The sequence below is a fragment of the Tetrao urogallus genome (genome assembly GCF_951394365.1).
Source record: "Tetrao urogallus genome assembly, chromosome: 24".
NCBI classification, from domain to species: Eukaryota; Metazoa; Chordata; class Aves; order Galliformes; family Phasianidae; genus Tetrao; species Tetrao urogallus.
The window spans coordinates 4,451,613-4,465,312 of record NC_136837.1 but is presented as its reverse complement, the minus strand read 5'-3'; the positions used below and the strand labels follow the sequence as shown (position 1 = coordinate 4,465,312).

General features: G+C 54.5%; 1 protein-coding gene across 1 annotated transcript; it reads right to left on the bottom strand.

The window, feature by feature from the left end:
- Positions 1-2,601: 2,601 nt before the first annotated feature.
- Positions 2,602-12,150, bottom strand: MYBPH (myosin binding protein H; the record flags this gene model as incomplete). The annotated part of the gene is made up of 11 exons (XM_079546284.1): positions 2,602-2,747; positions 3,206-3,247; positions 3,915-4,101; positions 4,542-4,678; positions 5,138-5,297; positions 5,410-5,549; positions 5,882-6,077; positions 7,033-7,121; positions 9,707-9,874; positions 11,430-11,564; positions 11,760-12,150. 10 exons carry the CDS (start codon positions 12,148-12,150, stop codon positions 3,237-3,239), a joined length of 1,614 nt encoding a protein of 537 aa, XP_079402410.1. The 3' UTR covers positions 2,602-2,747; positions 3,206-3,236.
- Between the last annotated feature and the right edge of the window lie 1,550 nt (positions 12,151-13,700).

Here is a 13,700-nt window from a genome sequence, read left to right as displayed (position 1 = left end):
TGCCAAGTATTTAAGGAGATGTTGTACAGATAAAGATGCGGTTTATCTTAACGCAAATAAAATAAAATGGTAATGAACACCCAGGAGGTCCTCCACCACTGATGGGTTCCAATGGCTCCTTGGAGCTGTTTGCAATGTTGGGCACCCCACGCTCTGCCCACCACATTCTGCCCTTTGTGCAAGGCAGGGTCGCATCTCCTCCATAGAGTCATGAAGGTTGGAAAAGACCACTGCAATCACTCCAGCCTCTGTTTGCCTCATTTCTCTCCCACTTGTTCCCTATTCCCTCCCCACACGGTCAGACAATGTGTACGGAATGCAGACACCTCCATTGCCCAGGGGAGCAGAGGAGCCTGCACCCCCCTGAGGTGGTTTGGGGCGCTGTGTCAGGGCTGACGCTGCCATGTGTGCCTCTCAGGTTTGATCATGGGCAGAGGGTATTGCTGGTCCTGCTGGTGGTGGGGTTGAGCTGTCCTCCCCACCCGGCTCTGCAGTCTCTACAGCAGCACTGCCAGACTCAGCTCTGTGGCAGGATTTCTTCCAGCGGTGGGAAGAGTTAATTAGAGTTAATTGGAATTCCTTTCTTATCAGCGTCCCCTATTCATTGGACTCCCTTTGGAAGCACATTTCCTATGGCCTTTTCCCAGCCCTGGCAGGGCTGTGCCCCTCAGACGTCACCGATGGCAAAATGACTGCAGTGAGTTCCCGTAGGGGCTGGGAGGAAAAGGGCATTGAGATTTATGGGTGGCTCTTTCACTGGCTATGGAGCACAACCCCATGCACGTGGGTTCACTATTGGCCCACCCCTGCAGACAGCCATACATTGCTCTGAGAGGAAGAGGAGGATAGCAAGGAAGCGTGGTAGAAAGGATGAGAAGGGATGAGGGGCTCTATCCCACACATTTTGCAGGGGTCTCAATACGTTCAAGGTGGCTGTGAGCCCTGCAGGCTCAGACCACGGTAGGTAAATTGAGTGAGGAACAAAAGAGAAAACAAGACGGATCCTTGTCTTGGGTCTCAGCTCTGTAGAGGGGCCCCAACTGCCCCCCATCCTACTCCAAATCCCTTATCAGTAGTGCCCAGGGGTGCTGCAGCCCCAGGGCAACCCAGAGAGGACCCCCAGCCCCTGCCCACAGCCCCTTTACGCAGCAGCAGCTTGGCTGCAGATTAGGGCTGTTGTTTACTGAGTACAGGTCAGATTCCCACTTGTGTCATATTTCTGCAAGAGGTTGCTTTCCTGGAAATGATGCCTTTGCCTGCTCCCTGCTAAGGTGCCCAGAAACCTAACAACTGGGATGTTCATAAATTAAAAGGCACTTGGATGATTGCTTTCAGTAAAATATACGTCTAGCAGATTTTTCCACTTGTGTGCCCTCTGGACCTTTCCCAGGAGGGCTCACTATGAGTGGATGCTGTTACCCTCCTTGGTTCCCTGGGGGGTTACAAACACACTCCTTGCCCAGCAGGGCTGAATTAACAGTCAGAAAAGGGGCACAGTGTGCAGCACTGCTCCAGGTCGGTGACGCCTCTTCTCTTCAACAGGGCTGCACACCGCCCTGCTAACAGCCCGCTCCCAGCACCTGTCTTTCACCTGTCAGTGCCACATGCTGAGATGATGACAATGTGAGAGGGCAGAACATCAGCATCAGTGCCCAATGCCCAGTGGGTCTGCTTGGCCCACTGCCCAGCCAGCTGGACCACAACCTGCACCCCGGTGGCATCACTAGCCCCAGCCACCTCCATGAGCCAGCCTGACCCTGGGCTGGGATAAAAATTAATCCCACGATGCCCTCTGATGGTGGAAAGTGTGGTCTGGTGTGAGCAATACTATGATGAACCCTCAGGCTTCAGTCTGGGCACTGGGGGACCTGAGGCAGATGGGCTGCAGGGCTGATGGAGCAAGGGTGGCAGCTTTATCCATAGGTTTGCAGTGCCATGGCTCACCAGGATGTCAGTCTGTGGGTCTGACCCCATGCCGCCTCCTTGCCCCATGTGCCTGTTCCATCAACCCCAGCAGGCTGTGCTGATGGCAGAGTGCTCTGTGCTGCTGACCCCTGCTTAGCAGCTCATTCGCTCACCCTGATGGATCTGTCTGGGTTCTCTGTTAATTACCAACATCTGACCTGAGCTGTCTCACAGATGGAAGTAATGAGGCTGCCTTCCTGCACATGAAGGACGTGTAGCTAATGGGCTGATTCCTCCTCTATATAATGCATGGGCACAGCCTGTCTGTGTTTGGGTGAGAGGGTAATGGTGTGCTGCTGAATTATGGCAGCCCTGGTGAGGATGAAGAACTTGCACTTGGATGAAGGTATGCCAACATGACTGTGTTGTGATGTTGCTGTTTCTCTTCTTCATTCTCCAGCTGCAGTAGGTAACCCTTCCTCCTCCTCCTCGATGGTTTGGTTCTGCTTTAGCCATCTTCATGTTTTACAAAGCTGACACTCTCTCAAAAGCTGTCTCCTCCACCCATGGGTGTGTGGAATGCTGTGACACCCCATAGTATCCCTACAGCTCCCTCTCCTCCACCCCAGTGCCCCCCCCCCCCCCCCACTGCAGGACACAGTGACTGTTGAGGACCAAAGCTCAGATAGGCTTGTTTTATTGTCGCGGATAAAAACACACCTAGAGAGGGCCATGCCATGGCCAGGACAACACGCAGGACCCAGGGGCACTGCTGGGGAGGGGACAGGCCTGCGGGCTGTGATGGGGAGCATCACCATGTGCTGTGCTGCTGCAGCATCCACCTGGGTGAAAGAACAGGATCTGAGTCCTGCCAGCTGCTGGAAGGTGAGATGGGAAACCAAATCCCAGCTGTGGCTCCAAGGGATGACAAACCCACACAAGTTCCTCCACCCTCATCTGCCCCACAAGGTTCATCTGCAGCCGTTCTGCTCCTCTGTCTCACACACCCTTATACCTGCCCCCAGCCCCCTATATGTGTATTCACCCCCATATCTCCAAGCCCTGACTGTTGTTCATGTGTTTCCCCATTCACGTCCTCTTTTCTCTTGGCCCATTTACAGCCTTCCCTCCTCCCAGCAAAGGGGCAGGTTTCTCCCATCTCTCCCCACCAGCACATCTCCAGCCCTGGGAGGAGGCAGTCCCCAAGCAGGGCTTCATCAGCAGCTGGCAAGGGCCAGTCCAGGATACTCAAGTTGCTCCATCCCCAAAGGATCCACCCTCAGCCCCAGTCCCAACATACCTCACTCTTCATCTCAGCCTCCAACCCGTCCTCACTTGGGCACTGTAGGAAAGTATGGGAGATGTAAAGGCCCTGAAATCCCCTCACCTCACTTCCCTATGACATCTAAATGTGCACTGGGCATGACAAATCCTCTCAGTGTGCTCACACCTATGCACAGCATCCCTGTGCACTCATGCTCTGAGAGCTGACACATGCACTGCTTTCTCCCAGACAGTTTGTCCCCATGACACCATGTTCCAGCCTAGGCAATGGTCAGGTGCTTTGTGTCCCCAGCACAAGGACAAGCTTGTCATCAAGGTTTGGGCTCTCTGCTGAGGCAGGGAAATGGGAGCTGGAAAGCCTGGGCAGGATCCTGAGACATAAATCATGGCAACCCAGGTGCAAGTGAAGCAGTTTTGGCACGCGTGGCTTGGGGGTGACTTAGGACACAAGTGATGGTGGACGCAGTGAGGAGCAAGTGGCCATTATAGCCTCTGCCAACATCTCTGCTCCTTTGCATCTACAGACTCTGGTTTCCTGCCCACTTTTTGGCCATGAATGAAAAGCAAGGGATGCTGCAAGACTAAGCCCAAGAAGCCAGAGAGCAAACCAATGCCTTTCAGCTCCTCCTCCACCAAAACCCAACAGAAAAGAGGCACAAGCTGCACCACTTGCAGTGGAAAGCAGGCAGGGAGACCTGCTCCTGTCTCTCCTCAGTCAAACTTACTTTTCACATCAAGTTTGCAGTCTACTGAGGCTTCCCCCAAAGGGTTCACAGCTTTGCAGGTGTAGACGCCCGCATCGAAGGGGCTGGGCTTGCGGATTTCCAGGGAGCAGACGCCCTGCTCAATCATTGCTATGTATTTTGGATCTTCCCGTATCTCCATCTTATTTTTCATCCAGATGATTTTGGGCTAGGAGGCAGAAGGGTTTCATTTATTGATTTATTTTTAAAGCAGGGAGAAACATGAGAAATCTAACTGTCCCCAAAATATAGCCTTCTCCTTCTGCTTTGCCTTGGTCCTTCCCAGTGCCACTGGCCATGATGGGATCCATTGTCAGAAGCCATTTGTAGAGTTAAAACACCCATTCTGGAGCTCTAACCACCATCCACAGCTCCTCTCTCAGTGTGGAAGGAAACAGGACATGGCTTGAATTGAGACCAACCTCCCCTCCCTGTGCAGAAACGCCCCAACCTGCCCTGCTTTGACTCAGAGGGCAGCTGCAGACCCTATCTCCATTCAGCCCTCATTCGACGTGGCCAGCCATCTCCCAATACTTCCAGCCACTTTGCAGAGCCCAGCTGGTGGCTGCCTGCACACAGAGGCGATGCTGCCCTTGGAGGAGCACTGACCTGGGGGAAGCCCCGGACGGAGCAGAAGAGGTGTGTGCTGTAGCCCCGGGTGGTGGCTCGGTCTGTCAGGGGTTGGGTGAATTTGGGGGGCTCCATCATGTCCCGTTCGGGGATCTTCTGTGGCTGGTAAACAGTTTCTAGGAAATTAATGAAATCAAGGTGAGGCAGAGTTTGGGATCCTTGGTTGACCATCACAGGGCCATGTGAGCCCAGCCCCAAGCCTCCCAAAATACTTCTGCTCTCTCAGATGAGCTAGACGGCATCTAGAGCGACCCGAGGGCTCGGCCTTCAGCTCAACCAGCCCTGTCTATAAATCTCAGCTTATCCAACCATGCCCAGTCCTGGGCTGATGCAGCCTCCTGCCTGTGAGCCAACAAGGTGATGCTTGTCTCGCTCTGTGCAGACGGTCAGACCAAGGCCAGGCCCCTCAGAACCTTCTACTTCATCCATCCCAAGGACTGAGAGCCTTGCCCCGCAGGGCTCATCCTGGTGACCAGCCTGGAGGCATCACCACTGACCCAACCCCAAGGAAGCCCTGTTGGGGACAGGATCCTTCCCTCCCACCCCATCACCCCAAACCAATTCCCCGTCCCCACTTGTCTTCTTGATGTGAGCCACCCCAGAAGCAACAGCTGCTGTCTCGCTCATCCCGCAGGCGTTCTCTGAGAACACACGGAAGGAGTACGTGTTGCCTATGATGAGGTCGGAGATGGTGCAGCTGGTGCGGGTGCAGCGCTCCAGCACTGTGAACCATTTCTGATGGGGGGAAAAACAAAAACAAGCAGTTGGTGGCTGCCTAAAGGAAAGGGAACCCAGGGGTGCAGCCCCAGCACTGGGGTACGTGAGGCACAGGAGTGGCCGGACTCACCCCGCTCTTCTTGTCTGACTTCTGCACCGTGTAGCCCTTTATCTCAGAGTTTCCATTGTCTGCTGGGGGACTCCACTCCAGGGCCACGTTAAAGCCCCACACATCCACCAGCTTCAGGTTCTGGGGGGGACCGGGCCGCTCTGCAATTACAAACACTCACATGGCTGTGTCCTCATTTGCTCCCCACAAATACTAAGCTCTGTCCATCCTCTTCATTTTTAATGTATTTTTACCCTGTTGCAGCACACGAGAGGTGAGGATCTGCTATGGGCATGGGCTGGTAGACATCCTGCAACCCCCACAGTGGTTTCCTCATGCAATGGAAGAAGGACCCCAGGGCCTTGCCCTTGCTTTGCTGCTGTCCCTGTCCCATACCACCCTGACCAGGAGCTAGCCCCAACCAAAGGGCAGAAATGAGCCCAGGATCCACCTCTCACAGCACAACTCCACGGGTCCCCATCGGTAGCCATACCAATCACTTGGATATCCAGGATGGCTTTGTCCTCTGCTCCATTTATCCTCACTGCAAGCTGGTATTTCCCCGAGTCGCTGCGCTGCGCCGTGCGGATGAAGAAGATGGTGTCCTTCTCTGTGTTGCGGATGTTGACCCGGCTGGTGTCCAGGGGTTGGTTGTCCTTGGTCCAGGTCACCTGGGGCTGCGGCTTTCCCTGGAGGAACCCATGTAGGTAGGTTAGAGCAACTGAAGGACGTGGTCCCAACAGGGTGAGCAGAGCCACTCCACTTCATCCAGGCACAGCCATGGCCTGGATACGCACCATAGAATCATTTGAGTTGGAAGGGACCCTAAGGGTCATCTAGTCCAACTCCCCTGCAGTGAGCAGGCACTCTCCCATCCAGCAGGGCCCAGGGAAGAAACTATAGCGAATCCCCATCACCACCCATCATCCGTCCCTAAAGTCCCCACCCAGCAAATTCATTTGCCTATCAAGAGATTTGCAGACAGAGCCGTGCTCATGTTGCTGAGCTAAGGGTTTGCGTTTGGTATCCATGGCTGATTCACCCCTGGAGCACAGCCAGCACAGCCTCCCAGCTGCCTACAAGACAGGGGTGGACAAGTCCCTCACTGCAGGGACAGCTTTCCGTCTCTTGTTTCCCCCTGCTTAGAGGTGTTTCAGGGGTGGGTTTAATCCACAGCAGATGCTGTAGTGGAGATGCTTTGAGGATGCCACAGACAGCAGGTAATGTTAGCCCAGGAGATGGACTATGGACTCCAGCTCGTCCCACCAGCATCGTTTTCAGTACCTTCTTCACACAGCCCTGGGGCTACCCTGCTCCAAAATAGCCGCCTTCCCTGGGAGGACACCCAGCACTGAGTTTCTGGGTCCACAGCACTGTAAGCCAAGTTCCTGAACAGGAACCACAAGCTGAGACAGCAGCAATACCTAGTTCATGCCCTCATCTGTTTGGAGTTGTCCCCTTACCAATGGGAGCTAGGCAGGAATTGGAGAGGAATTCCCACCCTTCTCAGCCCGTAAGACACGGGGACCAGGACAAGCTAGCACATAGCAGAATGGGGCATGCTACGTTGGCTAGGAAGGTCACTGGGGAAACCAACCCCGGGTGAGCAAATCCAAGGGATTAAACCCCAAATCACCCACATACCTGGAAAGGGATCAGCAGGTTCACAGCCTCCCCAACATGCCTGACATACACCTGCCGCAGCTGGCGAGGTAAGCGGATCCTTGGGAGATCTGGAAACCAGAAAGTCAAACAGTGGGTCCAGGAAATCACAGCTCACAGCCTCATCGCATCTCATAGATGTGGTCAAACATAGGCAAACCCATCCCAGGCATTCTGCTCTTGGCCATCAGGATGTCCTCCCCAGAAGCAGCTCTTCCCTTTCATCACCAGGTTTTAGTGGGCATGGTGATGATGGGTTAATGGTTGGGCCAGATGATCTTAGTGGTCTTTTCTTAATGATTCTACTATTCTGTGATCTCCTGGATCGTGCTTCCCATTGCCAACACTCCAAAATTACTTTCTTGTCCATTGCAATGCAATGGCACCACTACGACAAACCATTCATCTTTATAGCCTGCCCATGGCAACCGGTGTGGGTTAACCAGCAGAGCCCACGTGACAGCAAGCTGTGGGCAGCATCTCCTGGTTGGGAACCATTTATGTCCCAACTCACACAGCAGAATTTCTAGGAACACACAACCCAACTTTCAGCAAGGGCAAGGCTTGGTGGACCTCTTCCTCAGAGGCTCAGGGCTGTCAAGAGGACAAGATGGTGCACAGTTTCTTACAGCAGAGCTACAAAAGCCCAGGCTAGAAAATGGAGGCTGATGTCCCCAAGGGAACATAACAAAGACAAGCAAGAAAACCACTGCAGAATGCCGATGGAGTGCATGCCTCCTTCCCAGGGTGAAAATAGCAGCCGTGTAACTCAACCAGCACGGAGCCAGCAATCCTTCTGGGGAGGCATTGGGTTGACGTGAGCCCCTCATAAAAGAGCTGTGTGTCTCTGCCTGGATTAAACGTGCTGGAGCTCAGCTCTGGGGAGGGGGCTCGTGCAGGGCGACAGCCAGAATTAAACCAGGAGCAGGCGAAGCCTCAACAGCTGTGAGCAGTGAGGGCTGGGAGATGCCCGACGGTCCCAGATGGCCCCGCTGACAGCTGGGGAGGTCTCTGCTTTGTGCACACAGCTGTTGGCTGCAGGAATCCACGTGTTGGTGCTCTGCGTGGGCTCATTCATCCCAGCAGGGCAGAGAAACTGGATTTCCTTGGAGGAACATTAATTCATGGGTGTCTTCTTCAGCTCAGCCAACAGGGCTGGCTGGGACAGTGGCCCAGATGGAGTGTGCATGTGGCTGGGAAGGCATTGCCTTGCCCTAATTCCCTGCAAGATGCTGAATCCTTGGCTGGTTTCTCCCCATCTCTCTCTCTGCCTCCCAAACCCACTCATCCCACCTGTTCTTAAAATCCCTGCTGCATGTACTGCTGCTATTTAAAGCCCTATCTGACGCTGTATATGTACCAAAGAGGGCTGCAAGATGCAATCCTGAATAAAATAGGGAGGCCAGAATGTGACAGACAGGATGGGGATGAACGGACTCAGGCACCCAATGTGCACCAGTACCACTGGGGGGACTCGGGAGGGGTCATTTGTTTCTCAGCACAGCCAAAGCATGTGGCAGGCTGTGGTTCAGATGAAATGCAAAAGCTGGCAAGTGCCAATATGCCAATAAAGAGTTTCAGACAGCAAAAGAAAGGGAAAAAAAAGGAAAAGATGTAGAACAGAGCAAGTTGCGCATGGATCTTCCAGCCCTTTGGGTTTTACTCTCAGCTGGCACACGTGGTTGGGAAAAAGCTGGCAGTGATGACAGCAGAACAGGCAGCGTGGTGCAGCATGGAACTGCCAACGGGAAACCTGAGCTGTGCGCCTGGCATCTCAACCCAGTCCCTGTGCCTTGGTTTCCCCAGTTCTGCAAGGAAAATGGGATCTGGAGGTGAACATGGCACCGCTGGCAGACACCTCTGTGATATCTCTGCTTCAGTCCCCAGAGGATTCAGGCAGAGCTCTGGACACAGCACCCAACAAGCTACACGCACAGCCCTACAGGACCCTTTCCAGATGCTGGAAGCCTTCTCCAAGTCCTTTCCTACAAAAAGCCGGCAGTTCCTGCAATAGCTCATGCTGCCATTAATACTGCTTTTAAGCTGATGAAAAAATCTCTGTTCTTTGAGTCACGGGAAAACTTGTGCACTAATAATTCCCCAGAAAGGATAAATAACTATATTTCCTGTCAGCTAAATGAAAACCAGCCTTGCAATCATCCATCAACCTCAGCACATTTGCTGCACCCCAGTAGGAATGCGAGTCTTGCTAAGCATGGGAGCAAGCCATTCATTAGCGCGTCCAGCGTGATTAGAGTTCCCAATGTCCACACAGCCAGCTCTCGACTTTCCTCAGCTATATAAACAAAGCTGCCTCCGACCCTGCTGCCTAACAGGGATGTGCTGGCACAGCAGAGATGCAAGGAGAGGAGATGCAAGGCCATTTCCCAGCCATTGCAATGAAATGGGAGAACGGGGCTCTGTGTTCTGGGTGCGGTTCGCTCCCACCTACAAGATCAGTGCACTGAGGTCAGGAAGCTGCGCCATTCCCATCCCAATCCGGGGGAATTGGGCCCTGTTTTGGAGGATAACATCTCAGTCAAAGGCTGGATTGCAACAGTGAGAGGACAGAGGATGATTGGGCTGCAGGGATGAGCTGCAATTTCTTTGCCTGTCGACAAGGCACACGAGGATACTGCATGGCATGAATTCTTACCAGTGATCTCCCTGATGAGGATTGGCTGCTCCAAGGTAGCTGGGACGCTGGTGCCACTGGCACTGATGGCCTTCACCCGCACGTGGACCTTCTCACCAGAGCCAAGGTCCTGGATCTTGTAGCGGGTGGAGAGAAAAGGCTCCTTGTTCACAGCTGTCCAATCCGTACCTGGAACAAACCCAGCAAGGCCCTACAGATGCGGCATGGCCAGATGGATGCACGCCCCCCAGACAGCAAGATCAAACCCCAGGAGGTGAAACAGAGAAGCAACCCTTAGAAGGTTGGAAAGGGTTGGAAAGTTGTGCCTTGGAAAGGCACAAGCAGAAAGATTCGTGTCATCAGATTTGGGGCACCTGGCCTCCCCACCCTGCCAAGGAGTGTGGGTTACCAACTGGCAGGTGGTCAACTGTTGTGCAGGAGGCAATTTGCAAGGCGTTAGACCAACAAACATGGGCTCTGCTGACATTCCAGGTGCATTTCTGGAAGTAGTTAAGATCCTCTGACCACCCTGCCAGCCTATCTTTCAAATCCTGAGGATCCTTTGCTGTGGCTTACTGTGCTCCCCTGTACATCCTCCACATTGGGTAAGGCCTGTCCATCACCTGCCACTGGCATTACTCTACCTTCACTCCAATCTGACCACGTTTTCGCCACCCAGGTTCTTGTACCAGCCCAAATGCAGCAGTCTCAGAGCCCACGTAGCCATCACTGAGTGACTACTCCTCTTCTGCCACTCAGCCAAGGCCAAAGCAAGCTAGGAGAGCATCCAAAACCGTGACCTTTGGCGGCTGTTAGCCAGCTTCCTCCAGGAACGCCTGCATCTTTGGACCTCTTCACAGGTCCTGTCAAGCCAGTTACTTCCCCAGCCTCCAGCCCGACAGAAAGCCTTCCCTGGCCAAGCTTGTAGTTTTGCTTGTGTTGATCATGCCTGCCACAAGCTGAACGGCCAAAGGCCACAGGTCATTTCCATGGACCCCCTGGATCTCCCAAACTGCTCCAGCCTCACCCAGCACCCAGCACCCAGCTCAGCAGCCCCAGCCTCCCCTTGCTGTCCCCACACACACCTCATTCGCTCTCACCCCAAGGCCAAGCAGGGCTTCACAAGAGCGCCCAAAACACATCTCACCCACCTCCTTCATTCCACCAACAAGCCATGCAACCGGAGAACCGCAGCTAATTGCTGCCGCCCACCAACCCATCTCCATCCTCTGCATCCATCCTCCTTCCAGGCTCTTTGAGCCCCATGTTCCTGGGGGTGGGCTTGCCTGCTGATACATGCCAGCCTCTCACGCCACCCAGCAGAACACTTTCCCCTCTCGTCCCCCCATCTTATCCCCATTCCTTTAAGCAGACATGGAAGATTTGTGTCTTTATCCTCCCATGGTCTTGTATGCCTGTCCCAGTTCCATAGGTTCATCATCACCAGACCATCCCCCATGGGCCTGCTGCTCCCTCCTCCAGCCTTGAGCTGGATACAGAAGTGACATTAAACCCCTGCAGTCCAGCCCATTGCTAAAGAGACCACCAACAGCTGAAGCCAGCGAGATGACCCTCTCCTTTATAGGAAAAAAATATATATAGCACTTAAATGAAAGTATCTGGGGCAAAGAAAGGAAAATGGGCTGCACAGAAAGGTGCTGCCAAGTTCCACCCAGCTCCGTCCCACACCTCTGCAGCACCTTGCCCACTCTCATGCTTACGAGGCAGGAAAGCCCAAGCCTACTTCCATCTTTGCAGATCTCCACCACGTATCCATCCAGGCTCGATTTGCCCGTCTGCTCCGGTGCTTTCCAGGTCAGTGTAACAGAGTTTTCAGTCACTTCTTCCACAGCCAAGGACAAGGGGATGCTGGGCGGCTCTGCAACAAAGCCACAGAGTGAGGGCAGGCTGTGGGCTCTTGGGGAGCAATCAGCCCACCCACCCTACTCCCCCAGCCCTACCCCCCTCCCAAAATATCACCGTTGATCTCACGCTCCAACTTTTCACCCATATGTGTCCCCTTCTCATCCTCACACCTTCCCCTCCCCACTTCACCATCCAGTCCCCTCCTCACCTTCTTTGGGTTTCTCAGGCTCAGGCTCTGGGGCTGGGGCTTCAGCCGGGGCAGCCGGGGGGGATCCTTCCTCATGGGCTGGAGTCGCTTCAGCCTCATGGGCCGGAGCGTGCTCAGCTGCAGGGGCCGCAGGCTGCTCCGCATCGGGGTGATGCTCGGGGGCTGGGGGTGTTTCAGCAGCGGGGGCTGGGGCATGCTCTTCCTTTGGGGTGTGTGCTGGCTCCTCCTTTGGGGTGTGTGCTGGCTCCTCCTTTGGGGTGTGTGCTGGCTCTTCCTTTGGGGTGTGCGCTGGCTCTTCCTTTGGGGTATGTGCTGGCTCTTTCTTTGGGGCTGGTGCTTTCTTCGAGGCTGGTGCTTTCTTTGCAGCAGCTGGAGCCGTTTTGCCAGTCATAGCTGCAAAGCCGAGGGGCTGTTTTGGGGTCTCCGCTCCTGGATCTCTGCTTTCAGTGGGGGTCCCCGCTCCAAACCAAAGGTCTGTCCTCCAGACTTGGGATCTTAGCTCTGAAGCTGGGGTCCCTGATCTGGATCGGGAGCCTCCACTCTGGATCCAATATCTCCACTCTGAAGGGACGGGCTGTGCTGCAGGACGGCTGTGCTGGGAGGGGGGAATCGGGTCACTGAGCCAGGACAGGGGGCTGGAGATTTTTATAGGCTTGAGCTGGCACTTGTCACCTCCCTGCAAACCAATCTGCCTGCGCAGGCGGGGGCCTCCAGGAATAGCCACCCTGGACCTGCACATTCAGCAGCACGCCCCTACCCCCTCCTATGGGACTGCAACACATGGTCTTGCCCCCCCACTCCCCCCATGCCTGCACGGGACTGCGCAGGCCAGGGCCAGGTCACCTTTCTTTGGGGACACAACTCCTGTTCCCACACCACCACCACTGCGAGCTTCCCACCCCACCACTGCCACCTCAGTTGTTACCTGCCAGCCCCAAAGTTTGTGCTCACCCCACACACCTCATGCCTTGTCCCAGACAAGACCCTCCATCTCCTGATCTCCGCATTGCTCCCTTGACCCGCTTGCCCCCCAGGTCCTTCCTTATTCCCTGCCATCAACTAAGGCCACTCTGCTCCCCAGCTCAGTCCCAGAAACCCAGAAGAGCTGAGGCTGGAAGGCACCTCTTGAGATCATCCAGACCAACCCTTCACCAAAGCAGGGTCACCAAGGCAAGATGCTCATGAGCTTCCCCACTTCTTTGTACCCAGGTCCTCTCCTAGCTCCTACCTGAGCACCCAACCCTTCCCAGTCCCACAGTCAGCACCAGATCCCCTCTCTCCATGTCCTCCCCATCGCTCCTTGGCCTTGATACAGCTGCTTTCCCTATCACAATCCTCAGCACAGCCCCATGGACACCTGCTCTGTGCTTTCCCCAGCCCTGCTGACCCACATTCCTGGAGAACATTGAGCACAGGCCAGCCTTGCAGTGTCTTGCAGCCTTGGCTCTGCACATACAAAGCAGAACTGTGTCCATGGGGTCTGGTCACCCCAGGACTCACATGCAGCCACTTTTCTGCCAACCTCACATTCCAATTCATCCCAAAGGACCACAGTAACCCAAAGCCATGTTATTCTATAGGATATAAACCCACTCACCCCCCTGCCTGTCCTTGTTTCGTTTGCTGCCATATCACGCATGGTATGCTACTAAAAATGCCTCTGTAACCTATGGTCTAATTCCTTAGCCTTCCTCAAATTCGGGTCAACAGAGTGTTTTCTCCTCTCCCCAGCTATTTCCCTCCATGGATGCTGTATGGAGGAGATTCTGGGCATTTCTCCAAAGGCTCACAGCTACGTGGTCCCCAGGAAACACCTCCAGACACAAACATCAGGGTCAAGAGAGCACTCAGGGACAGCTGGAACACAGAGCTCTGTGCTCTGACAGATGATGATCTGATGGGAGAGGTTTTCTGGGTGGAGCTGGGGGCACCCTGGAAGGG